This window comes from Theropithecus gelada, chromosome 15 (assembly GCF_003255815.1).
Source record: "Theropithecus gelada isolate Dixy chromosome 15, Tgel_1.0, whole genome shotgun sequence".
Taxonomy (NCBI): Eukaryota; Metazoa; Chordata; class Mammalia; order Primates; family Cercopithecidae; genus Theropithecus; species Theropithecus gelada.
Window position 1 is genome coordinate 27,044,403 of NC_037683.1, and position 22,171 is coordinate 27,066,573.

Consider the following 22,171-nt stretch of genomic DNA (forward strand, 5'->3'; position numbering starts at 1 on the left):
ATGGGAACCCTGAGTGGACAGGCTGTGACACGAGGCCGTGGAAACTGAACAAGGTCAGACATTGGAGGCAAGGCCTCCTGTCACGGAGAAAGTCACCCTATCATTCCACCATTGGCAGAGGAGGACTCAAACCTTGACCGCACCCTCTGGTCAGAGTCCCAGTCAATGTCCCCGATGTCCCTGCGGGTCCAGTCACCAGGTCCTAGTGCCCTGGCCTGGCCCCTTCCTTTTTCCTGGAAAACCTCCTAAGGAGTTACTTTCCTGGGTCTCCTGCTTATGCTACCTCCCGATGGATCTCTCCCGATTACTTATGTGGTTGGCCTTGACTTCTGAAAACTCACCAGCGCCCCCCCCTCCGTGTACTCCCAAACAACACCCCTTGGCCCGGCAACAAGGTCCCACCTACTGGACCTCAGCCACCTCCCCAGCCTCACTCTCACCACTCCCTTCTGTCCCCAAGCTCCAGACCTGTAGATTTATTTTTATTTTCTGGTTTCCAAATGCATCTCTCTCTCTCTGTTTTCTTCCTCTAAGCCTTTGCAATTGCTGTTCCCTGTGCCTGAAACCCACTCCCGTCCCCCTGCACCCACTCCCCCTGCACTGTTGTCTGGCTCACTCCTACTCTTGGGTTCTGACTCCCTTGTCCTGGCCTCTGCTTCCCCAATCGCTGAAGCAAACATCCTGTCTCATCGTCTTCTCACCTTGTCTGTTTCCCAATCCCAGGCCTTGAGGAAGCTCCGGGAGGCCTGTCATATGTCCATCCTTTCCCTAGCACCAAACAAGGAGTGCGTATTTGGCAAAAGAATAAGTAGACACAAGAATAAATGACGAGGGGAGAGCCTGGGTGCTACAGTCAGGCCTGTCTGGCCCCAACTCAGCCACACACTGGGTGACCTTGACCAAGTCCCATCCCCTCCCTGAGTCCCAGTATGTGCATCTGAAAATGGAGGTCTCTATACCGTATTGCACTGGGCACCCCTGAGGCTCTGAGGTCTCCTGCGAGGGGCGAGACCCTCCCCCACAACCAAATGGTTTCAGAACCTAGCAATTCCCATGGACCCTTAGACCCCTGGGCCCCCTAGGAGGGCAGGGACCCCAAAGGCTCCATCCTCCCACCCCAGCAGCCAGAAGGGGAAGAGGGGGCAGAAACTCTCTGACCACTGTTGGTCACAACCTCGTGTCCCAAGGTTAATTTTTAAAAAGCAGTCAAAAGTCCAAGTGGCCCTTGGCAGCATTTACTCTCTGAGTTTGCTCTGGTTAATAATCTCAGGAGCACAAACATTCCTGGAGGCAGGAGAAGAGATCAACGTCCTGGACTTCTCCTCTGGGCTTCTCCCCACCCCCAGGAGAGGCTGTGCAACTGAATGAACAGCGCTGTCCAAGAGTGGCTAGGACTGGGGCTCTGAACACGCCTGCGCATCTCAGGCTTCCCACCTGGACGATGGGGCTGATAACCCTAGTCATGCAGGCCCAACATGAAGGTCAGCGAGCCATCTTCATGCACTGTAAGCAGGCTTAGTAGGATGACTTTATTCCTATTAGTGGTTCATTGTTATTTATTCTTATACCAGGCCTGCCTCCTCCAAAGACAGACACCCTGAGCCACCACACAGGTAAGGCAGTGGACAGTTTATAGAACACTTCCTCACACATTGTCTCTCTTGGCCTCTTGACAGAACAAGAACTGTTTTCTTCAGTTCACAGATTAGGAAAGTGGTCTTTAGCGAGGGAACGCCACCCCCAACGTCACGCAGAAAGAGGAGAAGTCGGGGGTTTACCACCTCCTTGCTACCATCATTAATCAAAACCTCAAAGATTGAGAAACTTTGTGAACACAAGGAACAGGAAGATAACTGTCCCAGAAAGCTAAACCAAGACAGTAACTGTGCTTAAACTTACATCATGGCTTTGAGCTTCCTAGCAGCCAAAGCAAGAAGGGAATGCAATCACTGGCCAAGGTTAGGGTGACGGAGCAAAGGAAACACATTTATGAATAGAAGCACGCTTGTTCTGGATACCAGTGAAAGAGGGATCTACTGACTGAACGTTCCAGAAGAGACATGATGCACCATTTGTTTCTGCACTGACTACGTGGGGGAATCCTTCGATTCTCACATGAGCAGGGGTCTTATTCTTGGGACTGCCTGCCTGAAGGGGTCATTCCCAGCTCTAGCAGAGAGGTGGCTGAGAGTATGGAATGTTCCAGGCCAAGAGCAGGGAGGAAGTAAGGACAGTAGCTTTGACCACTGGAGAAGGGAAATTAATAGAGAGGCCTGTGGTATTGCTGGCAAGAGTGTGAGCACACAGACAACTGACCTGGGTTTTAAAAAGTTCTCATTTAAAATCTTAAATTTAGGCTGGGCGCAGTGGCTCACGCCTGTAATCCCAGCACTTTGGGAGGCTGAGGAGAGCGGATTAGCCAAGGTCAGGAGTTAGAGACCATCCTGGCCAACATGATGAAACCCTGTCTCTACTAAAAATACAAAAATTAGCCGGGTGTGGTGGCGGGCACCTGTAATCTCAGCTACTTGGGAGGCTGAGGCACAAGAATTGCTTGAGTCCAGAAGGCGGAGGTTGCAGTAAGCTGAGATCGCACCACTGCACTCCAGCCTGGACGACAAGAGTGAAACTCCGTCTCAAAAAAATAATAATAAAAATAAATAAATAAATAAATAAAACCTTAAGTTTAATAACTACCATATTAGTTTCCTAGGGCTGCTATGAAATATGTCTTCTCCCAGCACTGGAGGTCAGACACCTGAGTCCAAGTTTTCAGCAGAGCCACGTTCCCTTTGAAGGCTCTGGGGGAAAATCCTTCCTTGCCTTTTGCTAGCTTTTGGTGGCTGCCATCAATCCGTGGTGATCTTTGACTTGTAGCTGCATCCCTCCCATCTCTGCCTCCGGCTTCACGGCACATCTTCCTTATGCTTCTCTCTGTGTCCCTGTGTCTGAGTCTCCCTTGCCATTCTTTTATAAAGATACCGGTCATTGGATTTAGAACCCCTGTCATCCAGTTCAATCTCATCTAACTAATCACATCTGCGAATCAGGTTCCTTCTGCGGTTCGGGATGCACATGGATTTTGGAGGGGGTACTGTTCAACCCGCCACAAACACTCAGCTCTTATTCTATGCTGGGTACTGTCCTAGCACATTGCAGGTGCCCACTCAACAATGCTAGGAGCTAGGAGCTATTATTATCCCCATTTACAGATGAGGAAACCAAGGCACCGAGAGGCAAAGTGACTTGCCCAAGGTCACACAGCAGTGAGTGCCACTGTAGGCTGCTTGGCTCCCACGTCCATGGTCTCAACCGTGCCTTTCCCAGCTACTCCACTCCCGGCTGAGGGATTCTGGGCAAGTCGCTTCACTCTTGGAGACTCAACTCCTCTGTCTGTTAAGGGGACAAATAGCGCCTACTTCATAAGCTTGTTGTGGGGATTCACTGGAAGCCCGTGGCACGTGTAAAGTGCCTGGTACACAGCCACAGCCAGCACAGAGCAGGTGCTTAGTGAATGGAAGCTCATAACAGTCATCATTCTTAATGTCTCTATTATTTGCAAAGGCTAGGGCAAGCCTGGGGGCTGGAGAAGGAAATCTGGGGACAGGATACCTGGATTCTGGGCTTGGCTCTGCCCATAGACTTCCCTGAGGTCTCTGGCAAGCCACTTCCTCTCCTTGGGCCTCAGTTTTTTCCTGTGAGAAATGGGCCCAATCAGCCTTGGCCTGCTGGCTCACAGGGCTGTGAGGTCCAGATGGTATGACTCAGCAGAAAGGCCAGGTCACTCCCCATCCTCGCATGACCCCAGTGACAGGTAGGGAATCTGAGGGGGACTTTTGGGGGGGGCGGAGCCCAACCCTGGTGCCCCAGGGCCCTATTGTGCTTGGCCAATGCCTCTTCTGAAGCAGCCATCCCGGCCTCTTGGTACTGTTGACCCCAGCCAGGCTACAGGGATCGATCGGAGCTGGCCTTGGGGCTGTAATTGGCCCCAGCCGAGCAGGGCAAACACTGAGGTCACCGACAAGCCACAGGCCCCTTCCCCAGCCTCAGTTCACAGCTACCCTGGGCAGGGAGGCAGTGGCCCTTCTGTTGCTAGACCGAGCCTGTGGGATACACCAAGGCAGAGGAGCCTAGAGCCATGAGGAGCCTCGGGGCCCTGCTCTTGCTGCTGAGTGCCTGCCTGGCAGTGAGCGCCGGCCCTGTGCCGACGCCGCCCGACAACATCCAAGTGCAGGAAAACTTCAACGTCTCTCGGGTGAGGCTGCCGCTGTCTGTGGTGGGGTGGATGTGGTGGGGTGGCTGTGGTGATGGGGACTCCAGGCAGATGGGCCCTGCTGAGCAAGTGCTGCCTGTCTCGGGGTCTCAGGCTTCTACTCAGATCATCTGGGATTATGGGATCCTTTGAAGGTACAGCTCTATCCCCTGCCATTCTGTGGGCCTCTTGGCTGACATTCTATGAGTCAAACATCCTCACCTTCTGCACTGTCCTCGTGGGCTCCAAGGGGAATCCTTGTGTTAATGGGAACCCACTCCAGAGAAGGCTTTGTCCTGCCTGCCACTAATCTGCAGCCCCCGTGCAGGCATCTAGCTTTGCCCAGACCTCTCTGCCCACCCCACTCCCAGCCCTTCCTTCTCTAATGACTCCCCTCTCCCTGTGGCATCTTTCCCTTAGCTCTTCCTGCATCCCCTGCCACATCCGGCCTGACTGCGGACAGACACCTGGGGTGGCACAGGGTGGACATGTGGCCAGCAGCTTTCGGGTTGGGCATGTGGGGCTTATGGGAAGAGGTGGAGCAGGACAGAGAATGCGGTTGGGGGACATTCAGAGGCTTGGGCACACGGAGAGACCTGGACTGGGGCAGGACACTCTCCTGCGAGTGCCAGAGCTGTCTTCCAACCCCCACTCTACCCTAAATCCCGGGGTGGCTTTGAGCAGACCCTTGCCCACCTTCGGTTCAGTCTCCATGTCTGTATAAAGGGTGTCAGAACCTTCTAGCTGTGGTGTCGTGTGGGTTTTGTTTACTTTTAGGGATAAGGAAAGGTCGTGGCAGAGGGGCAATGAGAAGCAGGTCCCTGTGGCAGTCTGGGACACAAAGGACGTGGGGCACATTGACCTGTTCTGCAGGAGCCTGAGGGCTCCTTCAGCTGTCCTGTGCGCTTTCAGGAGGAAGAGGCAGCAGGCCTGTCCTGAATGACCCCATCATGTTCATCACACTTCTGAAATACTTCCTAACATGGGGTTGTGGGCTGCCTTGTGAGGTGGGGCTACCCCATCACTGGAGGAGTAAAAGACAGGACTCCAGCTCTTGGGGAGCAGTGGTTGATGAAGCTATGGACAGATCCCACATCTCGATAAAGTAAGCCCTTCTGCAGGGCAGGTTGGGACCCCAGTTGCACACCTGCTTCTCTGGGCTCGCTGTGATGCCTGGAACTCCACTCTTAGGGATCTGTCCTCCCTTGAAGGTGTGTGGCCTCTGATTAGTCATAAGACATTATCCCTTAAAAGGATAAGTCATCTCGAGGAGAAGGAGAAGAAGGAGGAGGAGGAGGAGGGGGAAGAGGAGGAGGCGGTGGAGGGCAGGGAGCAGATGTCAGCCAGGTCTGCTTTGAGGTCTGAGACTGGTACAGACCCCCAGAGCTCGCCTGCCTCCTAGATCTATGGGAAGTGGTACAACCTGGCCATCGGTTCCACCTGCCCCTGGCTGAAGAAGATCATGGACAGGATGACAGTGAGCACGCTGGTGCTGGGAGAAGGCGCTACAGAGGCGGAGATCAGCACGACCAGCACTCGTTGGCGGTGAGCATTGGGGTGGGGCCAGAAAGCTGAGAGAGACCAAGAGACCCACAACCTTCCCAGCCCCGTCCATCCTGGGAAGTTGCAGATGTCTGCTTCCAGCCAGGACCTTCCTGCTGAACCCCAGATCCCTCTACTCTCCTCCACCAGGACCGCCCTTTTCAGGTGTCCTATCTATTCCTTGAGGGCAGTGTGTCCCAGCACTGTGCCTGTTCTGCAAACTGCTCCTCCCCCTTGGGCATTCCTTAGCCCAGTGTGGGCACTTCAACTCCCCAGGGGCCCAACCTGGGAACTGGGCTCCTCTCTCCCCTGTCACCCATCATCAAGTCCTGCCCATTGTCCTCCTAAATCCCCCCAACCTGCTCACTTCTCCCCTCTCCACTGCCACCACCCTGGTCCAAGCCACCTCTCTTTCTTTCCTGCTTGTCTGCCACAACCTCTCTACTCTTTCCCCACCTCTGATCTCCACCCTTCCACCCCATCCACTCTTCACCCAATAGCCAGAAAGACCTTTTGAAAACTCAAATCTGCTCGAGACCCTTCCATGACTCCCCACTGCCCTGGGAGTAAGATTCAAACCCTTGATGTGGCTTTCCAGGGCCCTCCCAGAACCCAGAACTCCCTGCCACACACTCTGCCGTGTACTCTGAGTCTACCCATGTGGACCTTCTTTCGGTTCTGGAACTCTCACGCCTCCAGGTCCTTGCGCCTGACGTTCCTTTTACTGGGAGCACTTCTCCTCACTTCCCTGGGCTAATTAATTCCTGTGGATTCTTCGGAACTCAGGCTTCATGTCACCTCCTCCAGGAAACCCTCCCAGACACCCAGGTTCAGGTTACCTGCCCTTCTTTGTGCCGGAAGAGCACCTCACACATCCCCCCATGTGGTACTTCTCCCACTGACTGCATCTGCCTCTCGCCTGCCTGCCTGACCCACTCAATTGCAAGCTCCAGGAACCCCAGGGGATGGGGTCTGTTTTGCGCTCTTATGTATCCCTGGCATGTAGCACAGGGCTTGCCACATAGGTGCTGCCCAATAAATGTCCATTGGATAAATAGTGCCCATTGTAGCAATAATAACTAATACATATATAGTGCTTCCTCCAAGTTCTTTACATATGTGTCAGTTGATCCTCACACTAACCATGTGAGGTAGAAACTATCATGATCCCCATTTTATAAATGAGAAAACTGGGGCAAGAGAGACACAGAACAATACATGGATGAGTGCAGGAATTCATCACTCCAGCTCCTCCTGTGTCAGTATAATGTGTAGATTTGATTAAGGAAGGTGGTTTCAGTGCTGGCTTTGCCAGGAGGATGGCACGGATTGGTTTCTTCTTCTCTGTCCCTCCGTCATATGGAAAATGGGAGTCTCTCAGGGCTAGTGTGAGGATTAAATAAGACATTTGGAGATGTTCATTTCCAAATTAGAAAGCAAACAAAACCACACAAACAAAAAGACTCCCCAAAACCAAGGCATTTGGAAAGAGCCCTGCAGGAGGGTTGAGTGTCAGGATGATGATCTCTACTGGGAGTGACCTTCCTTTTGATTTGTTCATTTCTAGGAAAGGTGTTTGTGAGGAGATGTCTGGAGCTTATGAGAAAACAGATACTGACGGGAAGTTTCTCTATCACAAATCCAGTAAGTGGAGTGGAAGACATGCACACTCTCTCCTTTGCTTGAAAATACCTTGATGTCCTCAGCTCCCTCTGCCTCTGTAACCGTTCCTCCCATTTAGCTGAGATGTCATCTAGCCTTCCCCCAAACAACTCCTCCTCTTCCTCCTCCTTCTCCTCCTCTCCTCCTCCCCTTCTCTCTCTCCTTCCCTGCCCCCCTGGTGCCCATGCCCGGAGTAGGGTGATGGTGCTGATTTCACCAGCCTTCATGTTTTCTTAGGCACCTCCTATCAGTTGATAAAAATTTAGTAAGCATCTACCTTGTACAGTGGGCATGATGCAAAGTGAGAGAGGAATTTGGACATGAATTTATTTGTTAGTTCAGACAATGTTTATTGAATATGCTCTATGTGCCAAACAATTGTGTTAGGGCTGAACTTATGAATGTTTGGCTGGATAGATGGATGAAAGAAGAAATGATTGGTAACTGAATATATGTAAAGGATAAATGAGTCAATCAGTCAGTTGCCTAATAGGTAAATTGATGGAGTGATAAGGGAAAGAAGGAAGGAAGGAAAGAAGGAAGGAAGGGAGATGGATTGATGTATGGAGAGGATAGATGGATTGAGTGATGGTGGATGAATTAATATGAGTACATGGAGGATATAGATGGGTGAATAGGGAGAGACTGAATATGGATGAATTGATAAATGGAGATATGGAAGGCACAGGTGGATAGATGGATGGATGAGGAGATGACGTGTGAGTAAACAGGTGACAGACCTCCAGCTGGAATAGTCTTCTGACTACTGATCCCTTTGGTCTGCCTGCACCTCCCATACAGAATGGAACATAACCATGGAGTCCTATGTGGTCCACACCAACTATGATGAGTACGCCATTTTCCTGACCAAGAAATTCAGCCGCCGTCATGGACCCACCATTACTGCCAAGCTCTACGGTAATAGCTTATTACTAGATGTGCCCATTGGAGTTAAGGGTGGGAGGACATTGATTTATGGACAGTGGAGTGGGTAACGGCAGGGAGTTTTGCTTTTTCTTTCTGACAAAACTCCAGTTTGGAGAAAGGTACAATCATTGAGTCTCCCTGGAGGAGGTGAAATTCCCTTTTTTTGATCTCTAAAATTCCAGGCCCAGAGAATTACACAGCCTCCAGGCCCTTAAAAGAACCAGTGGGGGCTGGGTGCTGTGGCTCACACCTGTAATCCCAACACTTTGAGAGGCCAAGGCAAGAGGATTGCTTGAGGCCAGGAGTTTGAGACCACCTTGGGCAATATACTGAGACTGCATCTCTACGAAAAATTAAAGAATTAGCTGGGCATAGTGCATGTGCCTGCAGTTCCAGCTACTCAGGAGGCTTAGGCAGGAGGGTCACTTGAGCCCAGGAATTTGAGGCTGCAGTGAGCCATGATTGGGCCACTGCATTTCAGCCTGGGCAACAGAGCAAGACCCTGTCTCAAAAAAAAAAAAAAAAAAAAAAAAAGGGGATCAAGATCGAGACCATCCTGGCTAACACGGTAAAATCCTGTATTTTGTAAAAATACAAAAAAACTAGCTGGGCATGGTGGCGGGCGCCTGTGGTCCCAGCTATTCGGGAGGCTGAGGCAGGAGAATGGCGTCAACACGGGAGGCGGAGCTTGCAGTGAGCCGAGATTGCACCACTGCACTCCAGCCTGGGTGGCAGAGGGAGACTCCGTCTCAAAAAAAAAAAAAAAAAAAAAAAGGGGGGGAAGAGTCCTCCGTGGGGACTCAGGAGACCTGGGTGGGAACCTAGGCAGGCCCTTCTTCCTCTTGGGAGCCTGTCTTTCCCTAAGTGTATCGAATAGATTCAACTGCATCAATAGTTTTCAAATTTTCCATAAGGGAAAATCACTGGGCAAAATCATTTCAGGCCCTTCCACTCCAGGCACCTGGTGGTTCTAGGTGTCTCCTGTGCTTCCTCCTTGCAGGGCGGAAGCCGCAGCTGAGGGAAACTCTCCTGCAGGACTTCAGAGTGGTTGCCCAGGGTGTGGGCATCCCTGAGGACTCCATCTTCACCATGGCTGACCGAGGTACATAGCAACCCCCCACCTCAATATCCTGTCCCCTCTTCATCCCTTGTGGGCCCCAGAGACCATCCCAGCCCCTGGGTCCTTACTATAATCCTCTGAGATAAAGAGGGGCCACAGCCTCCCCTCTGTAGTGAATCGGGAAGCCAATGGATTTGCTCCAAGTCTCACAGCTTATTCCTAGCAGAGCTTAGACTAGAACCCATTCAGTGTTCATTCGACGGCCATGTGTCTCAGGGAGGTTGTAGCCAGAATCCATAGATACCTCTTAGGAGGCAAACAGTTTTGGGACTAAGAGGATGGGCTCAGGAATCAGAGTGTTACGGGATCTTTGGGGCATTGCTTTTCTGGCTGTAAACCTCTGTGGCTGGTGGTGCCTTTGCCTGAGTTTTGCTTGGGTCTGCTGGGCTGGTTCCACCCACTTGGCCTGGTAGATTATGCTATGCTTGGCTCATGCTACTGGCCTGGATCCCACACCTCCAAGGGAGACTGCGACTCAGGCACGAAGCGGCAAGGCGTGTATGAGTGAGCGTGGGGTCTAGCCACTGTAGTCAGACATGCTGGCTGCTGCCATGGGGTGGGCAGCTCCAGGTGCTGGCATGGGTGCCAGCTCGGGGAGCTCCCAGGTCTGGGCTCCCCAAAGGACCACAGCTTTTCTCTCCTTCTCTTCACCTGCAATGTGGTGAGCAAGGGGCATGTTTCAGCCCTGTTTGTGTTACAGTTAGCCTTGCCATTTGATGGGTCCTAAGCTCTTGTCCTGTGACCAGAAAGAATGAGGTATGCAGACAAATGTAGGGTGAGCGAGATGAAGGGGAGCTTTACTGAGCAACAGAACAGCTTGGAGGGGACCTGCGTGGGCAGCTCCTTTCTGCAGCCAGGGCGTTCTGATGAGTGTTCAGCTCCTAGCAGAGCAGAGACCCGGGAATGGGAAGCTCCTCTCTGCAGGCAGGTCATCTGCTGAGGCTGCAGCTCTCAGCAGAGAGGAGGCCCTAGAGTGGGTGTCTCCTCTCTGCAGGCAGGTCATCCCATTGTCTCCCCTTGTCTCTCTGTCCTCTCTTTGAATCTGGCTGAGCCTGGGGTTTTCATCTCTGTCCTTTCCTCAAGTCTGGCTGAGTCTGGGATTTCTATGGGCGCTCTGCGTGCAAGTTTGTACTGACTGGCCCATGGGCAGCCATGGGTAGGCCCAGGGGAAAGCACCACAAGTTCCCCATCTGGTTCATGGGACTGGTGGCCCAGCCCCCAGGCTTCAGGCCCTTCCCGGCTTGAAGGTGGGGCTTCACCGGGGACCAGCTTCCTTCCACTCAGGAGCCTGTCTGCCTTCTGCTGCTATTCATGGCACCCAGGCTATTCATACCAAGGGGCGCCTCCAGGCCAGTGCCAGCTGCCATCAGCCCCCACTTGGCCTCCCTCTCATGCTTGTTGACATCCCAAGTCTGGAGGGGGCTGAGGCAACCGGGAGCTGGCATGTCAGCACTGCCCTGAACGTGTGCACACCTGTCCAGGCTTCAGCAGCACCCTGGCTCAGACCTGATCTTGCTCCAAGATAAAGCAGGCACCAACAGCAGGGAGAAGCCAGGCAGTGGGAGCAGTCATCCTAGAGTCTGTGGTGGGCAGGGGACCTTCCTGGGCCTCTGAGAGTGCAGACATGCCTGGGTCCACAGCCACAGCAGCGCAGCTGCTGCTGCACTTGGGGAGCTCCTGCCCCACCAACTCAGAAGGGGCAGGGTTCCCACTTGTGCCCAGCTCTCACCAGCTCAATGGGGCGTGCAGCCCCAGCCGCACCCCCTTGCAGCCTGGGGCAGGGGCTGTTGGTGGGCCCAGACCGGTGTCTAGGGCTGGGGTGACATCGTGACACGCTCCCTCCATGGCCGCAGCACTCAGGGATGGCCTGAGGCTCCCCTTGCCTGGCTCGCAGCCCTGCCAAAAGGGTGCCTCCAGGAGTGGATTGTAGGCCCCAGGCCCAGCCATCCAGAGTGTCAGGCTTGGCGGTCACCCCAATGTGGGGTGGACCCTGGGGACATGGCCCCCGGTGGCTTCACACAGAGCCTCCTCCCGAGGCACAGGAACCCGGTGCCCTCAGTGGGGTGGGCCTGATGGCTGCACCACTGGCTGGGTCCCTGAAGTGGGCGCCACTCCCATTTCCTGCCCCAGGCCCCCGAAGCATAGCCCCAGCTCCACACCCCAGGCCCAGCCCTGTGCCCTGTGTGCAAGTGCAGCAATGTCCTGGGCCCAGCTCTGCCCCAGGGGCCCTCTCTGCCCAACTGTATTGCTCCCCTGCTGGCAGGTGACTCAGCCCAGCCCCACTGTGACGGCCCCCAGGGTGGCAGGCTCCAGGGGCTCCCAGAGGTGGGATCCGGGGACTGTCAGCCTCCTCCCCACGACCTCTCTGCAATGATGGTGGGCGAGAATGGCAACATGGGGCCAGGGTCTGGAGTAACAGACCCTCGTGCCTCCCTGCTGCAGCTAGTGTGATGGCAGCGGACACTCCGGATGGCCCACTGCTGCCATCAAGAGCACCTGGATTCAAATTTAACTGTGTGGCCTCTGGCTAGTCAACCTCTCAGGGCCTCATTTCCCTCATCTGTATATTGGGCATAATAACACCTTCCTTAGAAGTTGCTGTAAAAGGCAATGCAATATAAGCACAATAGCACTGTGCTCATAAATGCTCAGTGTTAGCTCTTGCTATTCTTGCCAGATGCCTATAAAATGATGCTAGTGGGGTGGGGTGGGGTGGACAGATGGTAATGATGGTTCAGTCACCAGTCCGTTGCTTTTCCAGTGAATGGCCTTGAGCAAGCCATGCAGGCAGGACCATTCATGAAGTGGACTAAGGCATGACAAGTTCCCAGCACGATGCTCACCAAAGAAACAAATCTGGGTCTAGGATGGCCCCTGAGCCTGGTCCTCTTATTCACTCCTCTCTCCTGCTCTGTGGCCTAGGTGAATGTGTCCCTGGGGAGCAGGAACCAGAGCCAATCTTAATCCCGGTGAGTGCCTGATCCCCCGACCCCATCCCACCCCTTCCCACCCCACTCTGCCCCAGGCATGGTGCACACTTGATCCTGCTGCAGAGGGAGGCAGAGTCATGGGGAGGGGTTGAGAGGAGGCAGTGATGGGCATGAGTGTTGAAGTCAGACTCACTGGGGCTCCATCTTGATTCTGCCACCTGGGCTAGTTGCCAATCTATCTGGACCTCACTTTTCTCATCTTCGAAACGGGATAATTACACTTACCTTCCAGGCTTGTGGTAGAATTTAATGACATATAGAAAAGTCCTTAGCACAGTGCCTAAAACTGTCTAAAAGAAGTAAAACACTCAATAATGAAATAGTAATAATAATGAAATAATGATATGCAGTCCATGAAAATAAATCAATTGATGTTCCTAAAAATCAGCAAACCTGAGAACAAGCAGCTTCTCAAACCATCTCTTTTCCTATGTTGCCTCCTGATTTTGGGGGCTTTCTTACGCTTCCCTTTTATTTTCCTGCATTTTGCCATATTGATTACACGTTCTTCATTCTCTTTTCTCTGATTATTTGGAAAATCATATATCCTATTCTACCGATGTATGTATGTACATGGGTATATGTGTGTGTATATCTATGTGTGTATATCTATGAATATATATGTTTATTTAGAAAAATATTCTTGAAAATTGCAAAACTATAAACCCCCCACAAAAAGACCAAATGTCCTTGTTCCTATGTGGAATTAACAGTTAACACATTAGGTATTTGTTCCTATATTTTAAAAGAAAATGACTATTGTTCTTACAAAACTAATAAATGGTCATTATGAAGAATTAAAGGAATGTAGAAAAGTATAAAGATAAGTAAAAGTTTTTTTTTTTTTTTAATCTCACCACCTCAAAACTATCAGCAGTCACACAGTTTCTGGAATCTTGCCACGCATATGGATAAAAGGACTTACAGAAAAAAGGACAAATGGATGATCAAATTTAGATACACTGTTATTAAGTGGGATTATGTTACAAGTGCTATTTCTAATTTTTAAAAGCATTAATTGTGGTTTTATTCGAATTTTTTGTTTAATTGAGACAGAGTCCCACTCTGTCACCCAGGCTGGAGTGCAGTGGCATGATCTTGGCTCACTTCAACCTCTGCCTCCTAGGTTCAAGTGATTCTCTTACCTCAGCCTCCTGAGTAGGTGGGATTACAGGTGCCCACCACCATGCCTGGCTAATTTTTATTTTATTTTTTTTAGTAGAGACAGGGTTTTGCCATGTTGGCCAGGCTGGTCTCGAACTCCTGACCTCAGGAAATCCACCCACTTTCGTCTCCCGAAGTGCTGGGATTACAGGCGTGAGCCACTGTGCCTGGCCTTCTGAATTTTTTCTTAAGGAAACTGAAGTGGAGTTCTTGCACTTCAAATAAATATTTATTCACAAGAGGATTTATGTCCTAAAGATTCTTCTAACGTCAAGGTGGTAAAAAGACATTTAAGAGGCTGCCATCACTGTATATTTTTAAAGAGTATATTTATTGTCTCCGTGATTTGAAAGACAGACAGGAGCACTCTCTTTGAGAGTGAAACTCTGTGGCAACTCTTCTTTCTTCTGTCTTTTTCATTGTCTAGATCGATACCATTCCCGTCTTCTCTGTCTCCATAATCCCATCTTTTAGGAGTAGTTCTCTATTTTAGTGGATTCTGTTCTTACCTTTAGGGAATATAACCACAGCTTCTCTGTTCCTGAGTTATTTATTCCTATTATTCTCTTAATTAGTGCCATTTCTTTGCCAGGTGGTGTTTTTGAGGAGGGTTCATGAGTGTTTCAGTCCATGAATTCTCCCATGTTTGAGAAGGTCTGTCAGTTTCCTTCACGTTTGATGCCATTTTGCTTGTTTGCAACAATCTCGGGTCGTGTGTTTCTTCCCTTAGAACTTTGCATATGTTACTCCATTGTTCTCAAGCGCTGATTATCGCTAGGAAAAAGCCCGAGACCCGTGTGATATTTCTTCTCTTTGTAGGCAATTTGTTTCTTCTGTTCAGATGCCTGGGAAAACTTTATCATTAAAATCAACATCTTAACAAAACCTGTCTTGATGTTGAAAATTCGGTATAAAAATTTGTTGGGGGTTGGGCGCAGTGGCTCATTCCTGTAATCTCATCCCTTTGGGAGGCTGAGGCAGGAGGATCACTTGAGGTCAGGAGTTTGAGACCAGTCTGAGCAACATAGTGAAATTCCATCTCTAGAAAAAGTGTTTGTTTTTTTATTTGTTTTTTAAATTAGCCAGCTCAGTGGGTGGCACTTGTAGTCCCAGCAACTCGGGAGGCTAAGGAGGGAGTATTACTTGAGCCCAGCAGGAGTTCGAGGTTACAGTGAGCTATGATTGTGCCACTGCACTCTAGCCTGGGCAACAGTGAGATCTTGTCTGTATTTAAAAAAATACATCCTGGGCCAGGTATGGTGGGTCACGCCTGTATAAAAATGCAAAAATTAGCTGGGTGTGGTGGCGCATGCCTGTAGTCCCAGCTACTCGGAAGGCTGAGGCAGGAGAATCGCTTGAACCGGGGAGGCAGAGGTTGCAGTGAGCTGACATCGCACCACTGCACTCCAGCCTGGGTGACAGAGCAAAACTCCGTCTCAAAATAATAATAATAATAATAATAATAATACATCCTGGAATTCAATGTTCTCTTTTCATGTACAGATTATATTTCTTCTGTGTTTGAGGGATATCTCTCTTGATATCATTGAGTTTATCTTCCATTCCCTTTGTTGGGTTTTGCTACCTCGGGAACGCTTGTTTTAGCATCTGGGAGCATCTTTGCCTTCCACATCTACTAGTTTCTCCCCAGTTGCTTTCATGTCTTTGTCTTTTCCATCTGCATTCACTGGGATTATTACCAGTCTCTCTTCTACGACATTCATTGCATTTTTAGCAGTCATTTCCTTCTGCAGACAATCATTTCATTCTGTTCCTTGCTATTTCTATTTCTAATTTATTCACTGGCTCTGAATTTATGTTGTTTTGGTTCTCAATTTGTTTCTGTAGGCTCAGATTTCTTCTTTTCATCTTATTCTGTTGTTTTTGCTCATGCCTGTAATCCTAGCACTCTGGGAGGCTGAGGCAGGAGGATTGCTTGAGGCCAGGAGTTCAAGACCAGCCTGGGAAACATAGCAAGCCCCCATCTTTACACACACACACACACACACACACGTGCGCATAAATGCATGTTCTAATTAAGTAATTCTATAGCTTGAAGGCATTGAGGAATTTCCTTCTGTTTCTTGAGTTCTGTTTTCTTCTAGTGTCACAGGTTGGGTTCCCCAGGACCAACACCTGTAGGGGAGAAGGCATGAAGGCAAGATTGGGCAGAGGAAGCAGTCCAGCTGCGATGCAGTTACAATGCCTCAGCCAACACCACAGGGACCTCTGACACTTCAGAGATGTCCCAAGATGCTGCAAAGGGGCTGAGTCCTAATACCCCCGTGTTGATCAGTCTGGGAGGTGGGCATGACCTTGGGTGAGATGACTCCTTTAGCTGCCACAGTCCCCAGGCTGACCCCTGGGAGCTGTCTGACAGCAGCACTGTCGGCGACTGAGGAAGTACATCCATTGCTGAGGGGAATCCAAGCAGTTTATGAAAGTGTCCACCACAGTCAGGCTCTTTCTCTTATTCAGGTTATTAATTTTTTTATTCACTTCTGAAGTGGGTTTGGGTAGTTTCTGTACCATTTCTCTTCATCTTGCTCCTTCTTAGTCAGCTTTATGCAGATTTTCTGTTTGTTCTGGTACAGTGGGAAGTGCCATTTACTCCTTGGCCCTCTTCCCAATAAATTTGAGCCCACTCCCACCTCCCCCCAGCCCCATCCTACTTTAGTGTAAGATCTGGGTATTTTATGTTTCATCAACTTTTGTAAAGTCCAAGGAAATGGTGGGGGTGGCGGTGGGGTGAGGAGCTGCCCCGAGGTGCACGTGCGTGTCTGAGTACCATCTGTGTGTTTCCTGGGGCTGCCATAACAGAGAACCACAAATGGGGAGTTAAACAACACCGATGCGCTGTCTCACAGTTCTGGAGGCCAGAAATCCAAGATCAAGTTGCTGGTAGGGTTGGTTCCTTCTGCGGGCTTCGAGAAAGTGCCGTGCCTCTCCCATGGCCTCTGGTGGTTTGCTGGCAGTCTTTGGTGTTCCCTGGCTTGTTAAAAGCATCATCCCAATTCCTGCCTTTATCTTCACAGGGAGTTCTCTATGTGTGCGAATCGCCCCTGTTTATAAGGACACCACTCATATCGGATTAGGGTCCAGCCTAATAATCTCGTCTTAATTTGTTGCATCTGAACAATCCGATTTCCAAATAAGGTTACATTCTGAGGTTCTGGGGGGTTAGGACCCCAGTATATGAATTTTGGGGGACACAGTTCAATCCATAACATCCTTCCTCTGCTTCTGTTTGGAAGGACTGCTGAATGTTCTGGATGGGGCCCATTATCCCTGGAGGCGGGGGGCTGGTGTGATATAATCCATCCCACAGCAACGTGTCCTGGAGCACTCAATTGCATAGCCCTGAAACTTTTACTGCTATTCTTCCCATTCCATGAACTCCATTTTTGCTTTTTACTCCTTTCTCTCCAAAAGGCATTTTCACTACTCCTCTGTCAGGAAAGGAAAGGGATGGAGTGCCCCTCAGTTTTCTCCTTCTGGATTTAGAAGTATTAGGAAAAATTATAAATCTGATGACATACCAGGCCTGGAGGTTGGAGGGCACAGCTGAGCCATTCTATTCAGTTCCAAAATGTCTTGTGTTTTTTTCCCTGGTTGCCAGTTTTAAAGTTTTTGGCTTTAAGTGGGACTCCTTTCTTTGTTTGAGTGATACTGATGACAATTTGGGGACTGGGGTTATGCTTTTAAACTCATTTTTTTGGCTAAATACTAGGTTTTGGGGGGAGAACTCTAGAAGAGAGTTTCAATTTGCTATTTTAATTCAGATGTCAAGTAAATCTGTATTTCTTTATCAGTGTCAAGAATGAAACCACAGCTAATGACTCCCCTTGCAAAAGAGTGAAATACAGCACACTTCTATTTCCCCTGTTTCTCACCATGATTATCCTTTCAGATTTTTCCTCATACCTGTTTTTGTGGATATGATCGGAAATTGTTTACATTTTCTACCTTTATTTTTTTAAAAGAATTGTTTCTAAATATTTCCAGTAAATCACGTAACCATGTTAGCAATTATTTATTATTTAACTCTATATTTTATTGGCTTTATACCTTATCATTATTTCTTTGCCATTACATCTTTAATTTCTGGCATTTAGATTCCCTTCTCAATTGGTGGGACTATGTCTACAAGTAATTTTTTCAGGAAAGATACATGGGTGGCAAATGTCTAAATCCTTGCAAGGCTGAGAATGTCTTTCTGTGGTTTTATCATACGGCCAGTGGTTTGGATGAGTGCAGGATCCCAGGGTTACAATCTTTTCCCTCTTAAAACCCTCAGATATTGCTCTGGGGCTTCTGTCATTAAATGCTGTCATTTACTCTGAAGGCCACCAGGCTCTTTATTCTTTGTCCCTAGGAATGTCCAAGAAGGAGCTCTTCACTAATTTTGCCGGATTCCCCTTTTCCCTCTAATTGGGCAACTCGAATCTTTCTTCAACTCAAAAAAAGTTTTCTTTTATTATTTCTGTATTGATTTTCTCTCCTGGAAATCCTATTATGTGGGTTTATTTCCCATAGCATAGAAACTGCACTTCATCATCTCTATGGTGTGGTTAAATTCAACATCATTTTAATGTTCAACAATTTTCTACTTTCACATACTCATTTCCATCACTGTAGGCTCCTGTTATACGAATGTATGCCATCTTTTTTTGTTTGGTTGGTTTTGTTTTTTGGATGCATATCATCTTGAATTTCAGGGAAGGTTTAAGTGTTCTTCTGTTTCTTACTGCCATCAACCTGAATTCCAGAAGATCCAGAATATCTCCCATTTAGTGAGGGTATTTCTTCAGCCCAACCCAATTCTGGCAGCTGCAGTTTTTAACTTGTCCCACGACTTTTCTCCATTTCTCTATCCTCATCAAGGAAAGCCTATATGCCACCAGCTTAAGACTGGTCTGGAAGACAGAGAAAGTCCCTGACAGTTTTCACAGTGTTCTGTTGCCCCTGAAAAGGTGATGAGAAATTTTGAGATTACTACAGCTACCTTCTCAAGTTCCAGGTCTCACCTGTGGGCAGGGCTACTGCCTACTGGCCAGCAGTTTCCTGCTCATCTCTTCTATAATTGCCTTGGGATCCTGCCTCAGGGACTCTACACCCAGAGGCTCTCTTGACAGCTTTGGCAACCTGCCCTGCTCTGCAGTCCCCACCACCACAATAAGGAGTTAGGATCAGTTCCAGGGTCCCTTCTTTCTCTCTGGAATTTTTTTTTTTTTTTTTTTCTGCAAGCAGCTGATGATGATCTGGTCAGCACTTCCTGTAAACCAGTTGCACCTGTGCTCTGCTGTGCACCAATGCCTTCACATCTTTAGTGTGAGGGTGCTGCTCTCCCCTGGTTTCCAACTCTGGGAGATACCCTTTCTTCATTACTATATTCCTTTAGGCACTTCAACTGGAAGTTGGATATGGGGCTGTTGTCATACCTCATGGTTTTGAATTTCACTTCAGATCAGAAATCTGTCCTCTGATGCCCATTCAGGAATTCAGGTTGATACTTTTGGGAAAGCAGTCCTTTAACCAGTCTAGGAGCTGTGTTCCTACCTACACCCTGATTCCCAAAGCAAGTTGTTCATGTATATATTCCAGGGTTACAGGAGACAATAATGGTAAGGGGTCTGCAACTGCTTCTTCTCTTTCTCTCCCCTGCAGAGAGCCCGGAGGGCTGTGCTACCCCAAGAAGAGGAAGGATCAGGGGGTGGGAGACTGGTAACTGATGTCACCAAGAAAGAAGGTAATGAGCACCTGCCTTTTCACCGCCCCCCCCCCCCCCCCCCGCCATACTCCAGAAAGGAAGGGCCGACAGTTGACTCACGCTGGCTGCTCTTATCACTGCAGTCTCTTTATCTGTTAGAGACTCAAGGGCTAGACTGAGAAAAGGCAAATCAAGTACTCTGCACTCTGCCAGGGGTTGTGGGGGCAGAGAGAGGAGCAAGAAGCATGGTCCTGAGCTTGAGATCTGTCAGCTCCATGATGAGAAGCTGGTTCTTGCCCTGTCTGTATGACTGTGTGGCCTCCTAGCCTTGGTTTCCTCATCCATATTATGGGATAATAGCCTGTGGGGCTGAACATCAGGGCTTTTGTAGAAGCAAGTTGGGGAGGGACATGGGAATGCTTTGTGCAGTTGACAGTGTTCATGAACAACTTCCTCTCCAACTCAATCAGCAAACACTGAACCCTGCTCTGCCCCAGCCCCTGTGCTGGGCACTGGGATCATATAGACCACTTGTGTCATTTTGGAACTTCTGGTCTAGTGGGGGAGGCATCCAAGGGAGAAGGTGATGGACCCAAAAGGAAGGGTCAGCTAAAGGGCTGGGGGAGCTGAGAGGTTGGTGGGGTGAAGGGATCAGGAGGACTTCATGGATAAAGGGGAAGTCACGCGGTGTCCAGGCATCCAGGTAAAGTTTTATGGAGGGTGGCATTCCAGGGGGCAAGGAACAATGGGAGCAAAGGCAGGGTGGGTGGGACTTGGTGAAAAGATCAGGCTGGCGAGTGTGGGTGCTGGTGAATATGTTATCAACTACTATTAGAGTTTGGGGGCAGACAAGACCAATACAGGGGGACAGTGGGCCTGTGGTTCACTGGTAACTCCCCATGACATGGAGTGGAACGGGCATTGGTTTTGGAGACAGGGTTTTGAATCTTAGCTCTATGTGATCCTGGGCAAGTTACTTCACCTCTCTGAGAGTCAGTTGGCTTATCTAAAAAGAGTTGATAATCCTTTTAGTGAAACTTAAATAAGATGGCACATATCAAGTGCCCAGCCTGATAATGGGTACACAGTCAACACTTGGTCAGTGCTGCTGGTCTGCCCCTCCCTAGATTCCTGCCAGCTGGGCCACTCGGCCGGTCCCTGCATGGGAATGACCAGCAGGTATTTCTATAATGGCACATCCATGGCCTGTGAGACTTTCCAGTATGGCGGCTGCATGGGCAACGGTAACAACTTCATGACAGAGAAGGAGTGTCTGCAGACCTGCCGAACTGTGGGTGAGTGCGGGCCCCCACCCCTGTGCACTCTGCACCCTCAGGACCCTGTTCCTCCAGTAAACCACCTGTGAATTGGAAAGGTAGCTAAGATAGGGCATTCCAGTGGCAGAACTCCAGGCAGTTTCCTGAAATCATAGGAATTCCACCTTTGGATGTGGAGGACCTCGGGCAAATCATTTTCTTTCTGTGGGCCTCAGTTTCCCCATCTGTCAAAAAGGGATGAGGTGTTCTAGATGAGCAGGGCCCTCTGGCTCCGCAGTCTCATGTATGTCTGATCAGCAGTCACAGGGTTTCTCATGTTCCATGCCTCTCTCCACTCCACAGCGGCCTGCAATCTCCCCATAGTCCGGGGCCCCTGCCGAGCCTTCATCCAACTCTGGGCATTTGATGCTGTCAAGGGAAAGTGCGTCCTCTTCACCTACGGGGGCTGCCAGGGCAACGGGAACAAGTTCTACTCTGAGAAGGAGTGCAGAGAGTACTGCGGTGTCCCTGGTGATGGTAGGCAGCCCTGCAGGGTGCCAGGCTGGGCTGAGGGGCTGTTGGAGTCGAGGTGGGAGAGCCCTGGGAGGAGTAGGGGTTTGAAGAGCTGAGTTCTGGACTCTGTTGTGCAGCCCATCTACTCTCTGAAATGGGGCCGAGCCTGGGGCCTTACCCCAGCTGGATTTGGGCCTTGGGGAGGTACTAGCCAGGCACTGGCAGAGGGTATGCAGGGCTGACTGAGGAGTGGTGCAGAGCTGGGTTCTAATTCTGCGCCTGCAACATTGAGCAAGTGCCAATCTGAGTGTCAGTATTCTCTTGTAAAATGGGACAAAGCACCTGCCTCCCAGCCTTCCCAGTACCTGATGCGGAGTTAGTACTCAGCTAACAGCAACTGCTACTACTAATGACGACAACGATACAATGATGACAGTAATAGCATTCCAGGGAACAGCAACCATTCAAGATGCTGGTGCCTTGATTTTCCCACTGGAAAATGGCACCTGTGGTAAACCAGAAGAGGAAAAAAAAAGCTGATCATTTCGTGGAATGCCCTTTGGAGATAAATCATCAGCAAGCAGAGGTTACTGGCCCCAGGCAACAGCTGCCTTCCCTCCCCTGAGTGTCCCTGCCCACAGACCCCTCCCTGAGTCTCTCTGTGTCCACAGGGGATGAGGAGCTGCTGCGCTTCTCCAACTGACAACTGGCCGGTCTGCAAGTCAGAGGATGGCCAGTGTCTGTCCAGGGGTCCTGTAGCAGGCAGCGCCAAGCAACCTGGGTTCAAATAAAAACTAAATTGTGAACTCCTGAAATTCTGTGTCCTCATTGTTCATTGTCATCACAAATGTAACAGGGTGGCGGAGGGAAGAAAAAGCCAGGGTGGGGCCATATGCAACCCCAGCTTTCCCCAGAAGTGAAAACTGCATTGGAAACATAATAGAACTATCTTCAGTACATGACATTGGCTATGCAAATTATGAAACAAATCACGGTTCTATTTACAATAGTGTAAAATGAGATTATTTTGTTTTG

At 49.8% G+C, this 22,171-nt stretch overlaps 1 protein-coding gene across 1 annotated transcript; it reads left to right on the forward strand.

The window, feature by feature from the left end:
• Window positions 1–3,876: 3,876 nt before the first annotated feature.
• AMBP (alpha-1-microglobulin/bikunin precursor) lies at window positions 3,877–21,951 on the forward strand. Its single transcript, XM_025360359.1, has 10 exons — window positions 3,877–4,255; window positions 5,655–5,797; window positions 7,362–7,438; window positions 8,258–8,374; window positions 9,384–9,485; window positions 12,426–12,472; window positions 19,325–19,406; window positions 20,495–20,662; window positions 20,987–21,160; window positions 21,808–21,951. Exons 1-10 carry the CDS (start codon window positions 4,139–4,141, stop codon window positions 21,837–21,839), a joined length of 1,059 nt encoding a protein of 352 aa, XP_025216144.1. The 5' UTR covers window positions 3,877–4,138; the 3' UTR covers window positions 21,840–21,951.
• Window positions 21,952–22,171: the final 220 nt, after the last annotated feature.

Excerpts from the sequence above, each read along its gene's own strand:
- AMBP (XM_025360359.1), top strand. The coding sequence starts at position 4,139 with ATGAGGAGCCTCGGGGCCCTGCTCTTGCTGCTGAGTGCCTGCCTGGCA. Across the intron at positions 5,798-7,361 it reads ACGACCAGCACTCGTTGGCG|GAAAGGTGTTTGTGAGGAGA; the intron begins GTGAGCATTGGG and ends GTTCATTTCTAG. Across the intron at positions 7,439-8,257 it reads GTTTCTCTATCACAAATCCA|AATGGAACATAACCATGGAG; the intron begins GTAAGTGGAGTG and ends CCTCCCATACAG.